This window comes from Pterocles gutturalis, unplaced genomic scaffold (assembly GCF_000699245.1).
Source record: "Pterocles gutturalis isolate BGI_N339 unplaced genomic scaffold, ASM69924v1 scaffold10546, whole genome shotgun sequence".
Lineage (NCBI taxonomy): Eukaryota > Metazoa > Chordata > Aves > Pterocliformes > Pteroclidae > Pterocles > Pterocles gutturalis.
This window is the reverse complement of record NW_010097880.1, coordinates 86,576-105,697: the sequence shown is the minus strand read 5'-3', so window position 1 is coordinate 105,697 and position 19,122 is coordinate 86,576. Positions and strand designations below refer to the sequence as shown.

Sequence of the window (19,122 nt, the reverse complement as noted above, 5' to 3'; positions counted from 1 at the left end):
ACATTGAGGTGGAACTCAGAGCCCCAGTTTTAGTGCTGTTCTTTCTCCCTTAGTTTCAACATTTTATCAACATGTTTATAATCTGTTAATGCAAAACAAACAGCTCTTTGTACAAAGTAATAAAAAAAATCACAAATACTTTAACCAGACTGCATGGTTTGTCTCCTGAAAAGAGCAATTCTCTTATTTCTTCCTTACATGATCATTGTATTTTCCTCCTGCAGCAGATTTTTCAGAAAATAAAACTGAACATATGCTTCAAGGATGTCTCTCTCTCTCATAATAAAATGGGGTGGACAGGAGTATACGATAACCTCGCTATCAGAAGAGGACACAGTGTTGGATCTGAAGCAGTCTCTTAAAGGCCTTACTGGAGTGTTACCAGAGCGTCAAAAACTACTTGGACTTAAAATGAAGGGTAACTATTCATATTTATTATTTGTTGTGTATACATCTGAGATGTTTATGGACGAACATCCCCTAAACCCAGTCAGGGTGTGTATACTAACAGAGCATTTACCTCCTAGATCTAGCTTTTGAATGAACGTAGGAATTTTATACATCACTGGATGTTGTTGTTATTGATATACCTACCTGGTCATTTCTTAATGGCTGCCGTGGAAGTGCAGCAAATGTATGTTAAAAAAAAGTTAAATTGCTGCTAGCTAGACAAGCAATGTGTCTGTATATGGAGGAGGACGATCATACAGGTTGGAGTATTCTGGTGTTTGATGGGTAGCTTATTTCAACTAAGCCTGAAATGTATTGACGTTTTTCTAAAATCTCTCTACCCCAGTAAAAAAAAAAAAAAAATATCTGCTTGCATTATAGGCAGGCCTGCAGATGATGATGTTAAGCTTGGAGCTCTCAAGTTGAAACCAAATACCAAAATCATGATGATGGGCACTCGTGAAGAGAGTTTGGTAAATATTTCACTTGTTCATTAGCTTAAAACAGAAAAAATGCTTTTATGTCTCCTAATTATGATTTCAAATTTTGAATATTCCAGTAATCCTTTGGAAAATAATAGTACAGTAGATTTGTGTTGTTGTTTATTTTTCAGCATAAAGTAAGCTTTTCTGCAGAACTCTGACGGCAATGTAATTCATTAAACTCCTGTATTCTTGTGGACGTGAAGTACAAACCCATTTTTACGATATTCACTGACTTCTCATATCTGAACAATCATCGATATGCTTTAGTAATTCTTTCCACTAGTAAAGTGAAATAATTTTGGTTAAATAGTGTTTTGTTTCTTGTAATGTACAGTAACAGAAACTTGGTATCCACTGTTATTTTCCTTCAGTGATCCTAGTTATCTTTTATTATTATTCCTCTAGGAAGACGTCCTTGGGCCACCTCCAGATAACGATGATGTTGTCAATGACTTTGATATTGAAGAGGAAGTTGTGGAAGTAGAAAACAGGTTAGGAGTTTTAGCTATTAAAAAACAATCCTGTTATTGAATGTACAGTATGCATTTTCATTAACTGTAACTTTTTGCACTGTTTCATTAGGGAAGAAAATCTACTAAAAATTTCCCGCAGAGTTAAAGAATACAAAGTGGAAATTCTGAATCCTCCTAGAGAAGGAAAAAAGCTGCTGGTGCTAGATGTGGATTACACACTATTTGGTGAGATTTTGTGCAAATTGTAGTTTTTGTTTGTTACTTTGTTTGCCAGTTCACGTTTCTTGATTCTTGCTTTACAAATCTACTTCAGTAACTTTGGTATGTGTTGTACTATATAACTTCTGCCTTGTAATATTTATGGGTCTTCTGCTCATATTTTAAATGCATTGGGCTTTTTAAGTGTTGCATATTGTTGATTTTACTGCAGCAACTATTTACTTTCTGCAAGATTACATTAAAAAGTAACAATATAGTATTCTATCCAAATAATCTTTTTCTTGACCAATCTTGGACATCACAGTGGCAGCGCAAGATATTGTAAAATCTTGGTCTGTACCTGGTTGACTCTGCTTTTGGGGGGCGTGGGAGAATAGCTTCAAATTTTATTTTGAGAACATTACTAACCATACACAAAACCACATTTTACTTGAAAATTCTGTCAGACTGGTTTTTTTTTTTTTGGAAGCTAGAATTTTCCTTCTGACAATTTTCTGGGATGTAGGTGTGTCATTACAACTTGACTGTAAGCAGTAAATAATAGCTTGCCTTATTCCTTTTCCTTAGCTTTCCTTTCTGATATTTATTTACAATCTGAGATTAAAATTCAACGTATTGCTGAGTTTAACATTTTTGTTTAGGGGACTTCTGCTAGCAGAATTTGACAGCAGATTTCTAATTGGAACAGGCAACATTTTCATGCCTGAAATAAGCTTGATATATATTCACAAAAGTAACTGGACTAGGTTTAAAAGAATCTGCTTCATATCTAGGCTGCTACAAATTTGCTAAGGTGCACAGATGGACTATTTGGCCTTACTCTTCAAAGATATTCAGACCCACAGATCTCTGATTTAATTATTAGCTAAGACCTCTGATACCTATAAGGATCAACAGATAAATATCCCCTCTGCTTCTTCTCTCCACCTTTAACATGGGAATGGGGGTTTGCTATGAATCACTTAATTATTTTAAAATGCCCCAGTGACTCCCTCATGAAACTCTTGAGGTCTCTGGATAGATAGGAAAGTCAGATTGCATTTTAATAACTTAACTTAAACTCCAGTAATGAATTGCTTCTCTCTTATATTTTTTAGACCACAGATCGTGTGCTGAAACTGGAGTAGAACTGATGAGGCCATACCTTCATGAATTCCTGACATCCGCATACGAGGATTATGATATTGTAATTTGGTGTAAGTTTTATACTCAGTACCCAAGAGTTTATTGTAAATTGCCATTCAGAGCAGAGACTCCAGGTGGGAGGTTTTTATATTGCTTTTTAGTGTGAATCACGAGATCTAAAACAATACATGAATGCTTATCTGTTGCAGGAATGTTCACACAGCTATTAGAGCTATTTTAGAAAAATGGTAATTCTTATGTGGAAAAACACCACATATTGCTCACTTGAATGGATCTAATCACAGTATAAAGCTCAACATCACTTTACTGAGTGTTACTTTGTACATGCAAACAAGTGCTTGAAGTAACGAAATTGTACAATGAACATTCAAACACTGTTTGATAGCTGTTTTTACAAATAATCTCAATCCAGACAATAAGTAGTGAGCTGCCAAATGAACCAAACCCTCCTGTCTGCAGGGCTGCTTGATCGTTTGCCTTTGCATACTGTTTCACTTCCTGTCCAACAGCTGGAGAGCAGACTTTAGCCAGTGCAGGGTTTAAACCATGTTAAAATTGTATTACAAAATTTAGTTTTCATAGTCTGGAACAATGTTTCCACATAGTCTTAGAACAGTGGGCAATGTTGACGTTTTGTCTTTTCCAGGCTGTAGGTATTGTCATTGCTTCCAGGAGAAAACCCTGCAGAGGCAATATCGTTCTTCAAGCCAGGTGTAGCCCACTTCTTATGGTCCTGCAGACTGTAGTTCAGTAACAGCTGATCTAGGAAATGTTTTAAATGCAGGCAGTGCTTCCTCTAGTTGTTAATTTGAAAAGCAAGCTTTTCCAAATAAAAATAAACTTCCATGAATGAAGGGTGTCTTCAAAACAGTGAACCCTAAAAGTTGTAACAAGGGTGGATCTTTCTGAAATTAAATTTAGTGTAAAAATTTTATATGTTGAGTGAACACTTTGTTGGCTTGTTTCTTTTTTGCTGTCAACTTATTTTGATAAAGTATTCTTTCTGTTTTCTCCCTTTTGTTTCAGCTGCAACTAATATGAAGTGGATTGAAGCAAAAATGAAAGTGAGTTCTGAAAATGTGTAATTTATTTCTAGTCTGGCTAGCTGTTCATGTAGTTGGACTCATGCTCGGTGTTATAGAGTGTTAGCAACTGGGGAGATTGTATGAATCAAAACCCAGTGTTTTTGAATCTTCATAGCGACTTTAAATTATTTTTGTAACAAAAATAGATTAAATTTAATTTTAGAATTCCACACAAACTATCAGCAGTAGGTGCTAAATTTAGCAGAACTAAACACAAGTCAGTACCTGCTGAAACATAGATTAGTCACACAGCCTTCACAATTGCTTTCATCTTACTTCTAATTATAGAGTTCAAGTCTGTAAGTGTAATATCATTTTTTTTTTTAAAAGGAGCAAACAGATGTGGCATGCTGGAGTAGGTTATCAAGAGGAAACTCTTCTCATATTTATCTTGTACCTCTTGCAGCTGTGTGGTTCTGTTGCTTCCTCTGCCTTATTAAAACATCCGTAAGAGCCCTTTCAATCCTAGCTTCTTCCGTACCTAAATCAGGCAACTAGCCAGTTCTGCACAGCTGACCTAGTGGTAAACATATTTACAGTCAGGCTTAGCTGTAAATCTGATGAGCTTAGTAAAAACTGCTGAATGTTTGGTAGGTGGGTTGTTTTTTTTTTTTTTTTTTTTTTTGCTTATAAATCAAAGCTTGTTTCCTTTTCAGGGAAAACTTTTCCAAAGTTAAGCATTTCTATCTCCACTCTTTGTTATAGACCAACCATTTTTTTTTCAGGTTTTAACAGAGCAAAGCACATTTTCCCGTGTTCTCTCTCAAAATAGTGAATTGCTACAACCTTTCTAAACAAACAAAAGTGCCTCAGAGTCATCTCAGAAATTACAGCCTTTAATGAGAGCTATAAAGTGGAGTTAGTGCAAATAAAATCAGTGTTAAGCCTTGCAAACGTTGCACTTGTTGTGGCAGTGTTACATCTCTGTTTATGTGGTGTCTGTCAGTCTAGTACTAGGGCTCAATCCTGTGGAGAACTGTTGCTCCAAACTGGGCTGTTTCCCCTGCAGTGGTCGCCTTTCTACATTTCTAAGTCACCTTTCCAACCCTGCCCACTCCAGGATCTTGATCAGTTGAGGTTCCTACCACTAAATGCCAACTGCTACTTCTTAAACTGAAAGTACAAGTGGGGCTTACCTCTAAAAGTTTCACTTTTTGTTGGGAAACTATGATCCTAGCAATACTTGGCATTAAAGTTTGTTTTAAACTACAAAGCAGGAACAGCATTAAAAAGAAGGGAGTATCAGATAACCAGGTTTAATCTCTTGTTTACCATCTATTTATGCCTGGAATTTAGACAGTCTAGAACAGCTAGTTTTTTCGGTGTAACAGGACACTGACCCAGGTAGGAAGCGCTTTTCATTTGCAAGATTGACTTTTTCATGTAAAAGCAAATCACTTAAGTGTGGCTGTATATCTGTAAGAGAGCTGCTGCAGTGCATATTTTCTCCTTGTTGTGTAGCTTTACATATTACTGCTGTTGCATGCACCAGAAATTGTCAGCAATATCTGTGTTATAACAGGTCAGCACATTTTACTATTGCTTTTTAGCTCTGGAAAGGATTTGAAATTGAAATGAAAGGCTCTCATCTAGTCAAAGTTGTGGTTTGGTTTTTTTTTTTTCTTCTAAAAAGGATGTGTGTAGGAGGAAAGGGTAACAATGAACTGTTACTGTATACTTCACCTTTGATTGGGCTGTGATTTGTTACAACTTACTGGAAGGAACAAATAGCAGATGGTACACAGTTGCTGTCCTTGCTACAGATATTGAATAAAGTTGAGGCATGTAGAGCTTGTTGCTTCGATTTTATGCTGACATCAGCTGTTAAGTTTCTGGTAATAAACCACTGCAAAAATAAATTCATGTCAGCTTTTTTTCTCTTGGTAGAGTGGTGTACTTTTATGGTTCTCATTGGGTAAAAAAATTTAACCCCCCAGATATTGATTTTTAGTATGTCTCTGGTGATCCTCAGCAGCTCGCCCTTTGACAATGTGTTATAATCATGGTTCCAGTTGTAAAGCAGTAAAACTGTCATAATTAGAAACTTTAAGAACAAATCTTTGTGATGCAGGAGCTTGGAGTGAGTACTAATGCAAACTACAAGATAACCTTCATGTTGGACAGTGCTGCCATGATAACAGTACACACTCCTAGAAGAGGACTAATAGATGTACGTACCTATTTTTTCATGATCTTTTTCTGCATTCAACTGACATGTTATCATATCCCTTTGAAATATTCACCAATGAAGTTGTACTGGAGTTTTCATGCAAGAAAACTATAAGAATATCTTGGAAGCCTGGATTATTTTTTTCTACTGAAACTCTCTGTTAATGTTTGATGTTGTAATTTGAGTAGTACGTTTGGACAACACTGCTTTCAAATCAAATAGTTAACTGTTGCAAGAGAATTTAGTACCAACAGAAAGGGTTTCTTTAATTAGGGGTATATTTAGTATGTTATACTATTTCACATCTCTTCCCTTATTAAAGCCCAACTACCTCCCGATTTTTCATCAAAAGAATACAAGTGTCCATTCAAGTTTGGACTAAAGTTCCCATAGACTGGTATTTTTGTCTCCTGTCTGTGATCTAATTTACCTCAGTCACTTTGTATGTGTTCCTTTTGCAGGTGAAGCCCCTTGGTGTTATCTGGGGAAAATTTTCAGAATATTACAGCAAAAAAAATACTATTATGTTTGATGATATTGGCCGAAACTTCCTAATGAATCCACAAAATGGACTCAAGGTAATTTTATCTGGAATTTTCATTTATTACTATCTTTCTTATACTTCAAATAGTAGGTTCTCATACTTTTTTTTTTTTTTTTTTTTTGTATCTTAAAGGCTATTCTTAGCTAACAAAGATGCTTTTTTTTTTTTTAATTTAAATTGCTGTTTTTCAGGACAAATATTTCCCTAATAGGAGTTTTAAATAAGCTTTGTTTCACTCTTAAGTAAGCTTTTAAGAGACTACCAAAATCAATTAAATTATTATTTCTGCTTAAATTATACCTGCAAGCCATAGTCAAGCTGGGCATTGCTGACAGACACCATTAAAATGTGATGTTCAGTCTCGAGAGTGGTACGTTCTGAAAATAAGACAGAGAACAAGCTGCTGTACTTCACGGTAGTATGCCGATGTAATGGCAAGCATTCTGTTCTGGGAAATAATGAGTACCTCGAACCATTTTGACTGCAGAACAGCAAGTATGTCATTTTATAAAACTGTCAACTAGTTCCTGCTCCACTATCAGTGGTGGTTCTGAATAAGAAGAATGCAGCTTAAATTTCTACTTATAGATGATGGTAGAGCAGTATGGTACTAAAAAGAGATGTTTTCAAATACAGAAAGTCAAGATGATGTTTCTTTGAAAGTATCCATGACGTGAAGAGGATAGCAATTGATGAGATCTAGCAAGACAATGTTAATTGGAACTGTACACTGTTAGGAGACTCGGGAATATCAAAGATCTTGCTGGGAGAGGATTATCCAGACAGCTCCCTCTAGCTCAGATTTGAAAGATATTTGTCATGCTGTTGTTAACGGAGCTTCAGACAAGAATGTTGAATCACTAAAACAAGGCACAAGTATAATGTATTCCAAGTTTAAAGCAGTTGTCAGATAGGCTTTATATCTGACATCTCTCTTCACAGAAGCTATGATTATAGTCAAATGCTTTTTACTGAAAAAAAGCATCTGGTTCCAGTGATACCACACAACTCATAAAGCAGAGCTGAAAACCCCTGATGTCTCCTGCAAAAATATCTATAAAATTATATTAGAAAATGTGGCAGGCCATTGCAGATAATTTTATCATTCTGTCTGACTGGGAGGGGAAGGCTTGAAGAAGTACAAGACAGAACAAATTTTCTTGTGGGCATGCAGGGCAAAAACCCTACAGCCCAGTTTGCATAGATCAAAGCACAAATTGGATGTCACTACTAATAGAAGAGATTTTTCTTCCTCTTACCTGAAAGAAGATATAACTAGGTGGTAAATGATAGAGAACTGGAAGCATTTTTCTTTGAGCAGCTGGTTATACCCAAATTTATTTATTTTGTGTAGATAAGGCCTTTTATGAAAGCACATTTAAATCGGGATAAAGACAAGGAGCTTCTAAAGCTCACTCAATACCTCAAAGAAATAGCAAAATTAGATGACTTCTTGGAGCTGAATCACAAACATTGGGAAAGGTAAGAACAGAGTCAAAATTATTTCTTCCTTCTGTCCCTTACCCCCTCTGTGTTTTGCTTGGGTTTGAAAACAACTGAGCTGATGAACTTTGACATCACTTACATTTATGAAGGTCCCTTGGTTTGAGTAGAATTTTAACAAGGCTGTGGTGTTTGGGCTGTCTCCCTAAAATTATAAGATTTTGACAGAATGGATTATTTTTTTTTCCAACTTCTCCAGTATTCCGGACTGCCAGTTGTTTTCAATGAAGCAATTATGCTTCCTAAATGGGAAAGAATTTTTGAAGGAACCTGGTCCATGGAAATCCCTCTGTTTCCACCCCTACAAAGTCAGGCTGTCAGTTCAGATCTCAGGTCCTTTGTTATGAGGCAACTTTTCTGGTGGTTACTTCAGAGGTTTGGGGTGTTAACAGCGTGGTTCTCGGGTGCTATCCAGGTTGTGTGGTATTTATGGTATTCATCAGCTCTAAAATGTAAGTGAATGTGTTATGAACAAGAGTTTTCAAAAATGCTTAGGGCACTATTAGTATCCTTATTCTTGCTAGAGAATGATTAGCTGAAGTGTTTGGGCAAAATTCTTCTTAATGGTTTTATGCAACAGCTTGAAGTTTTAATACATGTGAAAAAAATCATGTGCAATATGCTATTGGAAAAACACACAGTCCTTAAAAGAACAGCCTTGCAAACTTGATACATCTGATTAGAACAGAAGGTCAAATGTTAAACTTTAAAAGCAGTGAATTTCACTGGATATTTCACACTGTCAGTTAAATTGGTTGGAATTTTTTTTTTTTTTTAAGAGTATTTGCAAAGACTTCAATGTCACCATATAGCCAAATTGTAGTGGTGGGAGAACTGTGAGATCAGATAAGAGGCATTTTAGAATAACTCAGATTCTCTAAAGAAGCCAGAGAACTGTTCTTTTCAGGTTATGCTGGGTGACTGTTCATTAAAGTCTTGAATTTACTTGAAGGGGTGCCATATCTAATGAGCCATTTTATCTTAAAGGAAATAATAGCTGCTTTTCCCACTGATGTTACTTTCAACCTCTTAGAATAAAGAGTCTAACTAAAAACGTGACTTTGAATTACTGTAAGATAGCCTATCATGGAATTGAAAGCACGTTGAAGTAAAATAAAATCAGAAGTAGTATTGATCACATTTCTAATTTTTGTTTATCAATAGGGGTATTGCTAGTGGGAAAAGAAGGCAGATTCCAGCTTTGTTTATAAAAGGTACTAGATGTATTTGTGCCACCTCTTATTTTGTGAAAAACTGTACTTTTGTTTCTTTCAGGTATCTTTCAAAGAAGCAAGGACAGTAACGCTAACAAAATTGTGTGGCACTGAATTGAAGGGAACATAACTAAGATCATTGGACTTTTCCTTGCTTTTACGCTAGAGTATAATAGTGCTGGACACTGGATCCAATGCCAGAATGACTGCTATACTTGGTCTTCCAGCTGGTTGGTTGTGGGTTTTTTTTAAAAGATCACAGCAATAAGCTCAGTGGGAGAAACAAGTCGGTTACTTTTTCTTGCATTCAGTTCTGGTGTTACTACTTAAAATACTTCCCTCTCCTTTGCTGCCGAAGTGCAACCATAACCATTAAAGACCAAAACCATTCTGAAACTAGAAAAAATATTTAGACCAAAAAAGTTGAGTAAGAAGCCAACCTTGGCAGTATATGAATTGTATAAGCCCTGTATTCCCTCCATCTTTAGAAACAGTCTCCCTCTCCTGTTCCAGTATTTAAGTCTATAAATTACAAGTTGTCTAAGTTTGGTATGTATTAGTATGTCAGTGTTTCTCTGTGCAAGACAATAAGATGGGGAAGTACCACCTCTGTGGCCAATTTACCCCAGTGTGTGAACTTGTACTATAAAGCAGTGTTTACTGGAAAGCAAAAGACTGAAGTTTGAGGGAGAGAAACCCACTCTTATTTGGTAAGTGAAAAGCAGTCTGCCTGAAAAATTCTCTTATGTCAGATACAGGATTTAAACCTCAGATGGGAAAGTCACATTCCTAACAAAGCATGAACAAAACCCTTGTTCTCTTCTAGCTAAATCTTGTCAAAGTGCAAACACTGTGTTTAAATACAATATTCAGCCATACTGTTCTTAAAATATCATTTACTTGCGCTGCTTATGCCTGCACTATAGAAGTGTGATGTGACTGCTGTTTGGCATTACCAACACTTGTGCATTATGCAGTTCATGTATTTGAAAGAAGACTGACCCTTTCAAATAAAAATGGTATATATTGTTCTTAAGGAACTATAGCAGTTGTGTAAATAATAAATACCTTTTTCATAATTTGTGTCCTCTGCTGTCTTAAATATCTAGTTTGCATAACAGAGAAGCTATTGATAATCTTAATTTAGTTTTTTTGGGGCATTTCTTTGGATTCCAGAAACACTGATTTTGCATCAGTAGTTAAGTAAGAGACTGGTATGTGCCGCTGCAGATCAGGGCGGTGGTGTTGAATAGTGAAGCGCCTAGCTGCCCGGGAAAGGAACCTTGACAGCAAATGTCAGAACGTCAGGACGGGAGACACAAATGAGCTGTTAAGATGAGCATGTTAGGCTCCGGCTCAATGACCTGTCAGAAAAAATACAGTTTCTTATCCGCTGCTCTTTATGGTTTAGTGCCAACCCAAGCTGTGTTTTAAACTAGTAAGCCAGAAACCTGATGCATAAAAATCTTTATTTTAGGTAAGTATGGAGGGTGAATTTCTGAAGTTTTGACTCCTGGAGCTGGTTTCTGAACTAGAAGGCTGACTCACTCATGTATGTACAGTGCAGATACAATCCTTGAGAACAGTGACCCTTTACCTAGAAAAGCTGCAGTAACACAGGTATTGGAATATAGGACTAGTGTATGGTATAGTAGAATACCTTTCCATTTAAAGGACTGAAAGAAGTCAAGGCATGGCACTTGAATCACCTGTAGAGTATCATGCTATCAGATAGAGAAAACAGAACCAAGGGAATGTATTTAAGCATGTGCTCATAGCTTTTTGTTGAAGTTGGTATACAAACAAGTTTTACAGTGAACGAGTGATACTCCTTTCTTTTGCTTTATACTTTGCTATATATTTAAAAAAAAAAAACTTGATTTTTTAATTTCAGTGGCACTGGGATTTCATCCCAGAATTTCAAAGTATTTTCTGATCTGAAGTAGATGCGCACTCCCCTTTCAGATATTTTATAAGCTGCACTGAAATGTGAGAGTACACTCTCGATGTGATGGAAACACATAGCTGTTGCTGGCAAGTCATTATGTCTTTTATGACTAATGTTGTTTCCCTGGTTGTATTTTATGTTTGAAGACTAGTCTTCCAATGTGGCCTTTTTTTTTTTTTTTTTTTGCAAAAGAACTCTGTGTATTTTACTGACTCTTTTCTGAAAATGCTGCAGTGATTTACTTGGCTGAGACATGATAGAGATTTACAAAATCATGAAGCTGTGGATAAGGCAAGTGCAAAACTGATATTCACCAAATCCCACAATACTAGAATGAGGGGTCACTCATACACATAGAAGGACGTAAAGTTGTTAAGAGCAGCAGGCAGTGATCACCTGGAATTTATTGCCACAGTTTGTTCTGGAGGCAGATGGCATCAGCAGGTTCAGAAGGGTGTTAGACAACTTCACAAGCAAGTCCATAGTCAGATGCTAAAGGGAAGAGGCTGGGAAGGTCTAATATCCTTAATAGAAGAATTGCAGGTACTGAGAGCAGGTCAAACACTGGCCAAGCTTGCGTGCTCCCCTTTAACCACTTCGGGGGGGAGCTTTGGCCAAAGCAGCACAGCTCTTGTGTTTGTATATGTTACATGACTCTTCCGGGCTGTACATACAATATTTTTCTGTGACAAACTACCAGAATTTAGTGTAACTGTAAGGATAAATGGCTATTTCTCTGCTTAGCCCCAAAATAATTGTTGCTTATAAGTTCAGAGGAAAAAATCCCTATGATTTTTTTTTCCTCCTTTTTGATAGGAAGCACAGTTTTGACCTACTTGTATTTCTGAAGTGTAGTTGAGCCCTGGGAATAACTATCAACAGCAAAATTTAATGTCTTATTCTCTGCTAACATTTAGTTAAGTCTTAGATTATATTGAGGTCCCTGAGAAGTATTTGATCAACGGCTTTCACAATCTCTGTTACAGGAAATAGGATTAAAGCATAATCAAAGAGCAGGAGTGTGTGGCTTAATTACAGAGCTCCTAATTCACTGTTCTGCAAACTCTGGAGAAGCATTAAATTGAGTCTGAACATTCAAAATGTTTTCGTGTGTTAGAGATGGTACTGGACTCCCCAGTACATGTCAAATATTTTATATGTTGTTCTGTCTGATTATTCATACCAAAAGAGACAGTCCATTTAAAAATGAAGTTATTTATGTAAGCTCTGGGTATCTGACAACTCCAATGCCTCACTGTGGCATGAATGCTCATCACTGGAGGTACACAGAGTGACAGCTGAAGCCAAGAACTGAACTGCAAATTCAGCTCCACAAATCCTGATGCACGACTGTGAAGTCTACAGCTAGTTGCCAATTTTTATTCCTGACTTGACATGCAATTGACAGTAAGTGGATGCCACAGGGTTTAAGACAATTTTCCACTCTGTCTGTTCAGGATGTATTTAAGACTGATGTGAGAAGTGCTGAATACTTTCTACCAACTCGATGAAGCCTAGATAAAAAACTTTGTTTCAGAGGGTAAAGACAAATACACAGTTCTCCTGATTCATTACAGCTGTTTAGAACCAGAAATGCTGGAAGAGGTGTCAGAGGGCATCAGAATCCTCAGTCATGGCAAGCAGGAGCCAGTGTCAACATGGGTGACCGCTGCACCCAGTGTAGGGTGGCTGATGAAGTGCTCTGGCTGGGGGATTGATGGAGAAAGATTTCAGTGAAAAGGAAGTGTTGAGGGATAACAGGACTAGAAGAGAAAAATACCGATCTATGCTGGAAAAGACAAGGTGCATCCTTCAAATGTTGTTTCTTGTACAAGTAATAGTGGCAATATCCTGTGACAAAGTTGCTGGAGTGCTACACTGACATCTCTGTTGTGAAAGTGCTCTTCACTCATCAGGACATGTTTTAGGTATAAGCAACTCAAAAGATTTAGGGTCTGGAAGAAGTGCCTCATGGAGAGAGATGAACGATTTCAGTTAGGTTAGGTTTTTCTAGAGAACGGTGAAAAATGTCTGTGATGCCGTACAGTACTCAGTTTGACTCTGCTGCCTTCTGGACCCCACTGTCTATCTTAGGCCTTTCTTTCCCATCCTTGCTGAATTCTCCACTCCAGATCCCTGCGCTGCGATCCTGTTATCTTTTCGATCCCCAATAACCACACAAGGCCTCAACATCACCATTCATCCATCAGCCCTTTTCTTACGGTGTTTCATAACAGAGGATTTCAAAAGGAACTATTTATATACTGATGAGCTTTCCCATACATCCCTGAGCTTCGTGATTTATGCTTATTTATGAAGTTTGCTCATCTCTGGGTACCTTTTGATGCTGCTTTGATGCTGCGATCACTCCTATCCTCATTTAGTCCTCAGGAGCCTGCGCAGAGCTGGCGTCTTTCCTTGCCACGCACAGATGCATACAATGGTGGCACAGGAAGAATAACGTTAGTGTAACAAGTTTTAATAAAGCTTTCCAAGATACCTGCTTCCTAGGGCAAGGTGAGATGGCTCTAGAATTGTATTTCGCAAAGCTTACTGATTCCTTACCCTGCTTTCTATATTCCGTCCACATTTCATGGCACACATGGGTATGTGACATCTGAGAGTAGGGAACTCCTCAAACAGCAGGGTAGTAGGTGAGCATGAGCAGAATTCCAAGCACATGCTTCAAGCACAACTGATGCCAGTGTGACTTTTGGGTCCCTCTGCTGTCCTAATGATGGATATTATTTGAATCAGGACCAAAATGAGCACATTTTTGGAAGAGTGTATTAAACTGCCTCAGAGATGAAAATGAAAGTGATGTGGGGTTTTTTAAATCTGTTTAGTCCCTCACAAATGTGACTAGGCATAACAGGTATGGTGTTAAGCTTTTTTCTGTAACAAAGGGTGACAAAATAAAAACTAAATAATTTGCGCCTAACACTTGAAAAGAAATTCTGAGCTTCAGATGCAGGTGGGTTTGTAATTCCATCCAAGCCATATCCCCACCCACCCAAATAGTAAATTAGTTGAGATAAATGCATTCAGAAGCTATTAAACTGCTTTGTTTTGAATTTAATGAGCAGCTGCAGCTGGAAGAAAGGAGGCAAATAATTGAAAATTCTGACTTCTTTAAACAGAATCAAAATATTGCATTTTGTATGTGTGTTTCTGCTTTCAAGTAGCCTAAATATTAAGAATTTAAGTAACTTAAAGTAATTTTTTTTTCCTTAACCTGATGATTGGTTTGTTTGGTTCACTGAAAAATATCAGACAACCTCCTGAAAAGATGTTTGTGTGGTTTTAACCTTAGAGATGCTATAAAATAGTTGTGCAGTTAAACTTACGTCACTGATGCAGAACCATTTGTTACTCTCCGATGCGTGTAAAGATGCACTGAAGTGTGCACACTGAGAGCCCCACAGCTCAGTGCTGGTCCAGAAGCCTCCAGAAGCTGGGTGCTGGGAGTCCAACTGCACAGCTGAGGGTCAGAGATAAGGGGGAGTTAGGGAGAAATGCTCGTCTGCACCTCTGCTCACCCTGCAGTTAACCCAGCACATTGCATGCAGAGGTTACAGGCAGCCAGCAAGATGAAAACACCGAAATGAGCAGTAGATCTTGTGAAATTAACATATAAAATCCCTTAATGGGTATGTAGGTAACAGATAATTACAGACCCACGAGCATGACTCAGTCAAGTACAGGGCACAATTCCAGAAACTACAAAAGGGAAAAAGTCACAGTGTTACCTCCAAAGAAACTTGAACCAAGCCAGGGACCAGCAGCAGCACTGAGGTATCAGACTCTTTGGGCAGTGAGCAGGGCAAATGGAGACTTACGGGCAGAGTTTCCAGCACTCGTCAATCTTTCACAAGAACCAGCTGAGCTTTATACCCCCCCTCCTGCCTTGTTTTTCCAGAGAGTTGAGCAGAACCCTTCAGCCAGGCATGGGACAAACCCTGTAGCAAGGTGCTAAAGGCTGGGAAGGAAAGCAGACAGGAGCTTTTGAGCTGACGTTCCTGCTAGAGCCCATTGACAGGCAATGCCTGGGTTGCACCAGCTTCACAGGGGTGGGAGACAGCACAGCATGACCTTATCTTACCCAGCAGAGACAGCACTGGGCTGGCTGTTCATGCACCAAAAGTGTCAAGCAGCCTCTCCAGCCCTACAACAAGGGCCTAGCAGCAAGTGTATTTGCCCAAACCGTTCCCTGACCCATGGATCTGTGCTGTTCTCCTGTTCCTAGGTGATAATAGAACACATGGGTACAACAGGACTTTCTCAAGACAACACAGATGTGCCTCAAAAGCAACAGAGCGAGGCTGGAGGGGTATGTGCAGGTCCATGCAGTCCTGCCTCTCCTCAGCCCCTGCTCATGCTGCAGAGGTGCAGTAGCTGGGCAGAGATCCCAGAGCAATGTCCTAGAGCAGCGTGCCATGGACACCCATCTCCCCATGACCATCATGTCTGCTTTCACCCTCAGGTCTAGTGTCTGAGCCCTTCTCCTATTGCTAGAGAGCGGCCACAGCCACAGAACCGCTTGGGCTGATCTCCAGGAAGGATTCTGCTCATTTTGATTCCCCATCTCAGTGCTGGGTACAGTCACTCTCCTTTACCCACAACACAGAAAATCCAGCAAAACCCTTTGGGGTCACCACTGCCCATCGAGAGCCTCTGACTGCCCCAAGCCCAGCTTTCCTGCTTGCAGGCACAGTGCTTTACCCTGAGGCTGGTCTCCTGCCCCAGGCATCCTCTCCCTGACTCCATAAATGTTCCCAGACCCCACACTCCCTCTTTTTAAAGGCAGCCCCATGGTCCTCTCTGGTTCCCCTATTTCCACCACCTTTCCAGCAGCAGTGACAGAGCCATGACACAGCAGGGAAGCTCAAGCTTCATTCTCATAACAAAGCACCATCACCAAAGACTATTCATTTGCTAAGAGCAGGGGTTAAAGCTCGTCTCTAATTACACCCTATCAGCCTCCTGTCTCAACAGCAGGGTCTGCTTTAAAGGGGAGGGGAGGTTTGACTGGCCAAAGCTGGACGCTTGAGCTGGCTACAGGTTGGCTCAGCTAACCTTCACTGCCCACAAGAGACTCAGCTTACTGAATTAAACTTTATGCAAGAAGAATGAAGGCTCCTCAATGTAAGCAACAGAAATGCTTTCACATTTTCTGTAGCATGAAGGTATGTGGAGCTGTGCCTGTGCTTTCCCCCTCCAAGTTCAGCTGATTAAACAGCTTTTCCACCCCAAAGGCTGTCTGTACACCCACAGAAATAGCTCTCCCCACCACGGTATCTGTGGCTTTATCTGCTCCTTACATTCTCCTTTACCCCTGTCTTACGTTGACTTTCATTTTGCAGAGAGGGGAAAGGAAGTTTATTAATACTTCCTCCATAATATATTTTCCCACAAGATCACCATAAAAATCAAATTAAGCAGCAGGACATGGGCTGCATGTTACAGGACAGTAGCCACTAGTCTCTTTGCTATAGAGGCTCCCTGTCTATCCCCCTCAACCTGTTCTTTCTGCGACAGCAATAGCAGCGCAGCTCCCCAGGAGCCGTCCCAGCTGTGCTGCAGTTTATCAGGGGAGCTCCGCAGTGTCTGCTGGGGGAGCTGCAGCAAACTCCTAGCTTTAAAAACCTACCAGATACAGCTATTGTTATAGTGAAGTCAACAGTAAAACTCTGGCACTACAAACAAGTCCAGGTGTCCCCAGCCGTGGCTGGCACAGTCCCAGGTAACGGGCAGGGTCACCCCAGTGCCCTGGCAGCCTGCCCCCGAGGGCTGGAAAGCTCCCCACTCTCCAGCTCTGCTAAAGCACCAATGTTTCCTGCTTCAGGTGGTTCAATACCTCCCCAGACTCCCTGGGACAGAGTCCCACATCCAGACTGGAGGAACAGGAGCCGCCCTCTCCCACTGATTCAAGAGAGCTGCTTTATTGCCTGCTGTTGGGTTTCCAAATAAACACGACTGACTCCCCTGCAGCTCCAGGACAAGCTCCCCACACACACCCACAGTCCTCTTACAAAAAGTAAGACTGCATGGCACAACTTAGCCAAACAGGGAGGAACAAGCATATACACCTGCAAAAGCCACTGTTTTAATTTTTGAGTGGCCTTTTCCCCCCCCCCCCCCCCCCCATCCAAAAAGCCAAAGAGGAGACGCAGCACTTGTTACGTCAAAGACACCTGAGCTCCCTGCCAAGGCACGGAGCTTGCCTCTCAAGGCAGAGCTGCTGCCAAGACAAGGGCTGCAGCACTAGTGCAACTGGAACAACTGGAGGCATGGAGCCAAGAATAAGGGCTGTTATCAGAGCTCGGCAGGAAGGTCACAGTTTTGTCTCAGCACCTGTGACATCTGCCAGGCTCCTGAAGCAACCAGGTGAATGTTTGCATGACATGACCCAGGGCTAATCAGACTTGCAAACAGAACAAGGACTGGGATTTAGTCCCCTGGAAATATATGTCCTCTGCAGTACAACATAATGCTGATTTTTCAAACAAGTTTGTTATTCTGCCTTTGAGTTTTCTCACCCTCCTCCTTGAATCATGATTTCACCTCATATTAGAGGAGCTTAAACTAGATAAATATATGTATATTTTTAGGAAGGTAGAAGTTTAGGTCTCACCTAATAACTACACTCCAAGAGCTGGGGCTTTACAAAAACCCCATAGCAAGGGTCACAGCCTGGTGCCAGAAGCACTCAAAGCTGAACTGCACTGGACAGACACAGGACCACCGACAAAAGCACCCGGTCTGTGGCAGCATCCAGTGTTCGTCCTTGGTACTGCACTCTGCCCCCTCCAGCGCTCTGCAACTCGTCACAAGAGAAGGAGCGTCACCATCCTACCTGGTCTTGGGGGGACAGCACCAAGGCCTGGACCATCCCAGATGGCCAACACGTGCTGGACAGGCCACCAAGACACAACAGCAAACCCCAGAGCACCCTCAGCAGCAGAAGGTCCTCTGAGACCCTGTTAGGGTAGAGGGGGCTTGTGCTAGCTCTGGGGCTGTGCCCCTGTCATAGCTGCTTGGGGTCAAGGGAAGGCGGTGGCTTTCTCCTTTGTCACAGTATTAACAGAGGGGAAGAGCTTCACAGAGGCAGAGTCCAAACCTCAGCTGGGTTCAGGGAAAAGTGATTGTGTGTGTCAGGCCTGGAGTACCACCACTGATGCTAAACCTCAATATTTGCATCCAGCAACAGCTTAACTGAAAAGCTCTCCCCAAATCCTAGAGGTACAAAGCCCAGCCCATCTCAGCTGCATTTCTCTGCCCCCAAACTTCTTCCTCCAGTGACTGCAGGAGAGGTGAGCAATGCCCTGAGGAAGAGAGCAGTCTGAGCAGTCTCAGGACACAGAAGCCCTTGATTAGAGCTACCTTTTGTCTATTGCATCAAGGGGACACACTGAGACTGCACCCTGTGCTGGAGGTCTGTGATGAGAGGTGATGGGCTCTGCAGGAGCACAGGAAACTCATTCAGAGCATCCTGGCCCAGCAGTGGTCTCAGGAGAGGAGGACAGCTGCCAGGAGGCAGAGCAGAGCTACCAGTAACAAGCAATTTCCCAGGACAGGTGCCTCCCCGCCCCGGCTGCACGGATCTCTGTCGGTGTAATTCGTTGCAGGAACAGCCAAGCTGTTGGGCTCAGCAAAAATATGCTAATTCAGACACCCATCCTGAAAAGAATGGGTCTCTGGGGGTGAATAACTTTACCACACTTTGTGCACCGCTCTGCTGTCAGCATGTCTAGCTTTAAGCAAGATTTCACCAGGTAAAATCAGCTCTGGGGCTGGGTCACACCTCTGCAGGGCATTCGGACCCCAAGAAGGGTCTTTGCTCATTTTATCAGAGCTGCCTTTCTCCCAAAGCCTGGCACAAAGG

At 40.5% G+C, this 19,122-nt stretch overlaps 1 protein-coding gene across 1 annotated transcript; it reads left to right on the top strand.

Moving 5' to 3' along the window:
- The first annotated feature begins 226 nt into the window (after nt 1–226).
- UBLCP1 (ubiquitin-like domain containing CTD phosphatase 1) lies at nt 227–10,368 on the top strand. Its single transcript, XM_010086942.1, has 10 exons — nt 227–418; nt 832–923; nt 1,341–1,426; nt 1,518–1,633; nt 2,725–2,823; nt 3,800–3,837; nt 5,930–6,028; nt 6,490–6,606; nt 7,927–8,054; nt 9,351–10,368. The coding sequence occupies exons 1-10, from the start codon at nt 265–267 to the stop codon at nt 9,376–9,378; spliced, it is 957 nt and encodes a 318-aa protein (XP_010085244.1). The 5' UTR covers nt 227–264; the 3' UTR covers nt 9,379–10,368.
- The last annotated feature ends 8,754 nt before the right edge of the window (nt 10,369–19,122 follow it).

What these genes read in the sequence shown, in the direction of transcription:
- UBLCP1 (XM_010086942.1), top strand. Translation starts at nt 265, where the DNA reads ATGTCTCTCTCTCTCATAATAAAATGGGGTGGACAGGAGTATACGATA. An exon ending in GCACTCGTGAAGAGAGTTTG is followed by an intron (nt 924 to 1,340) that starts GTAAATATTTCA and finishes TTATTCCTCTAG; the next exon opens with GAAGACGTCCTTGGGCCACC. An exon ending in ATCCACAAAATGGACTCAAG is followed by an intron (nt 6,607 to 7,926) that starts GTAATTTTATCT and finishes TATTTTGTGTAG; the next exon opens with ATAAGGCCTTTTATGAAAGC.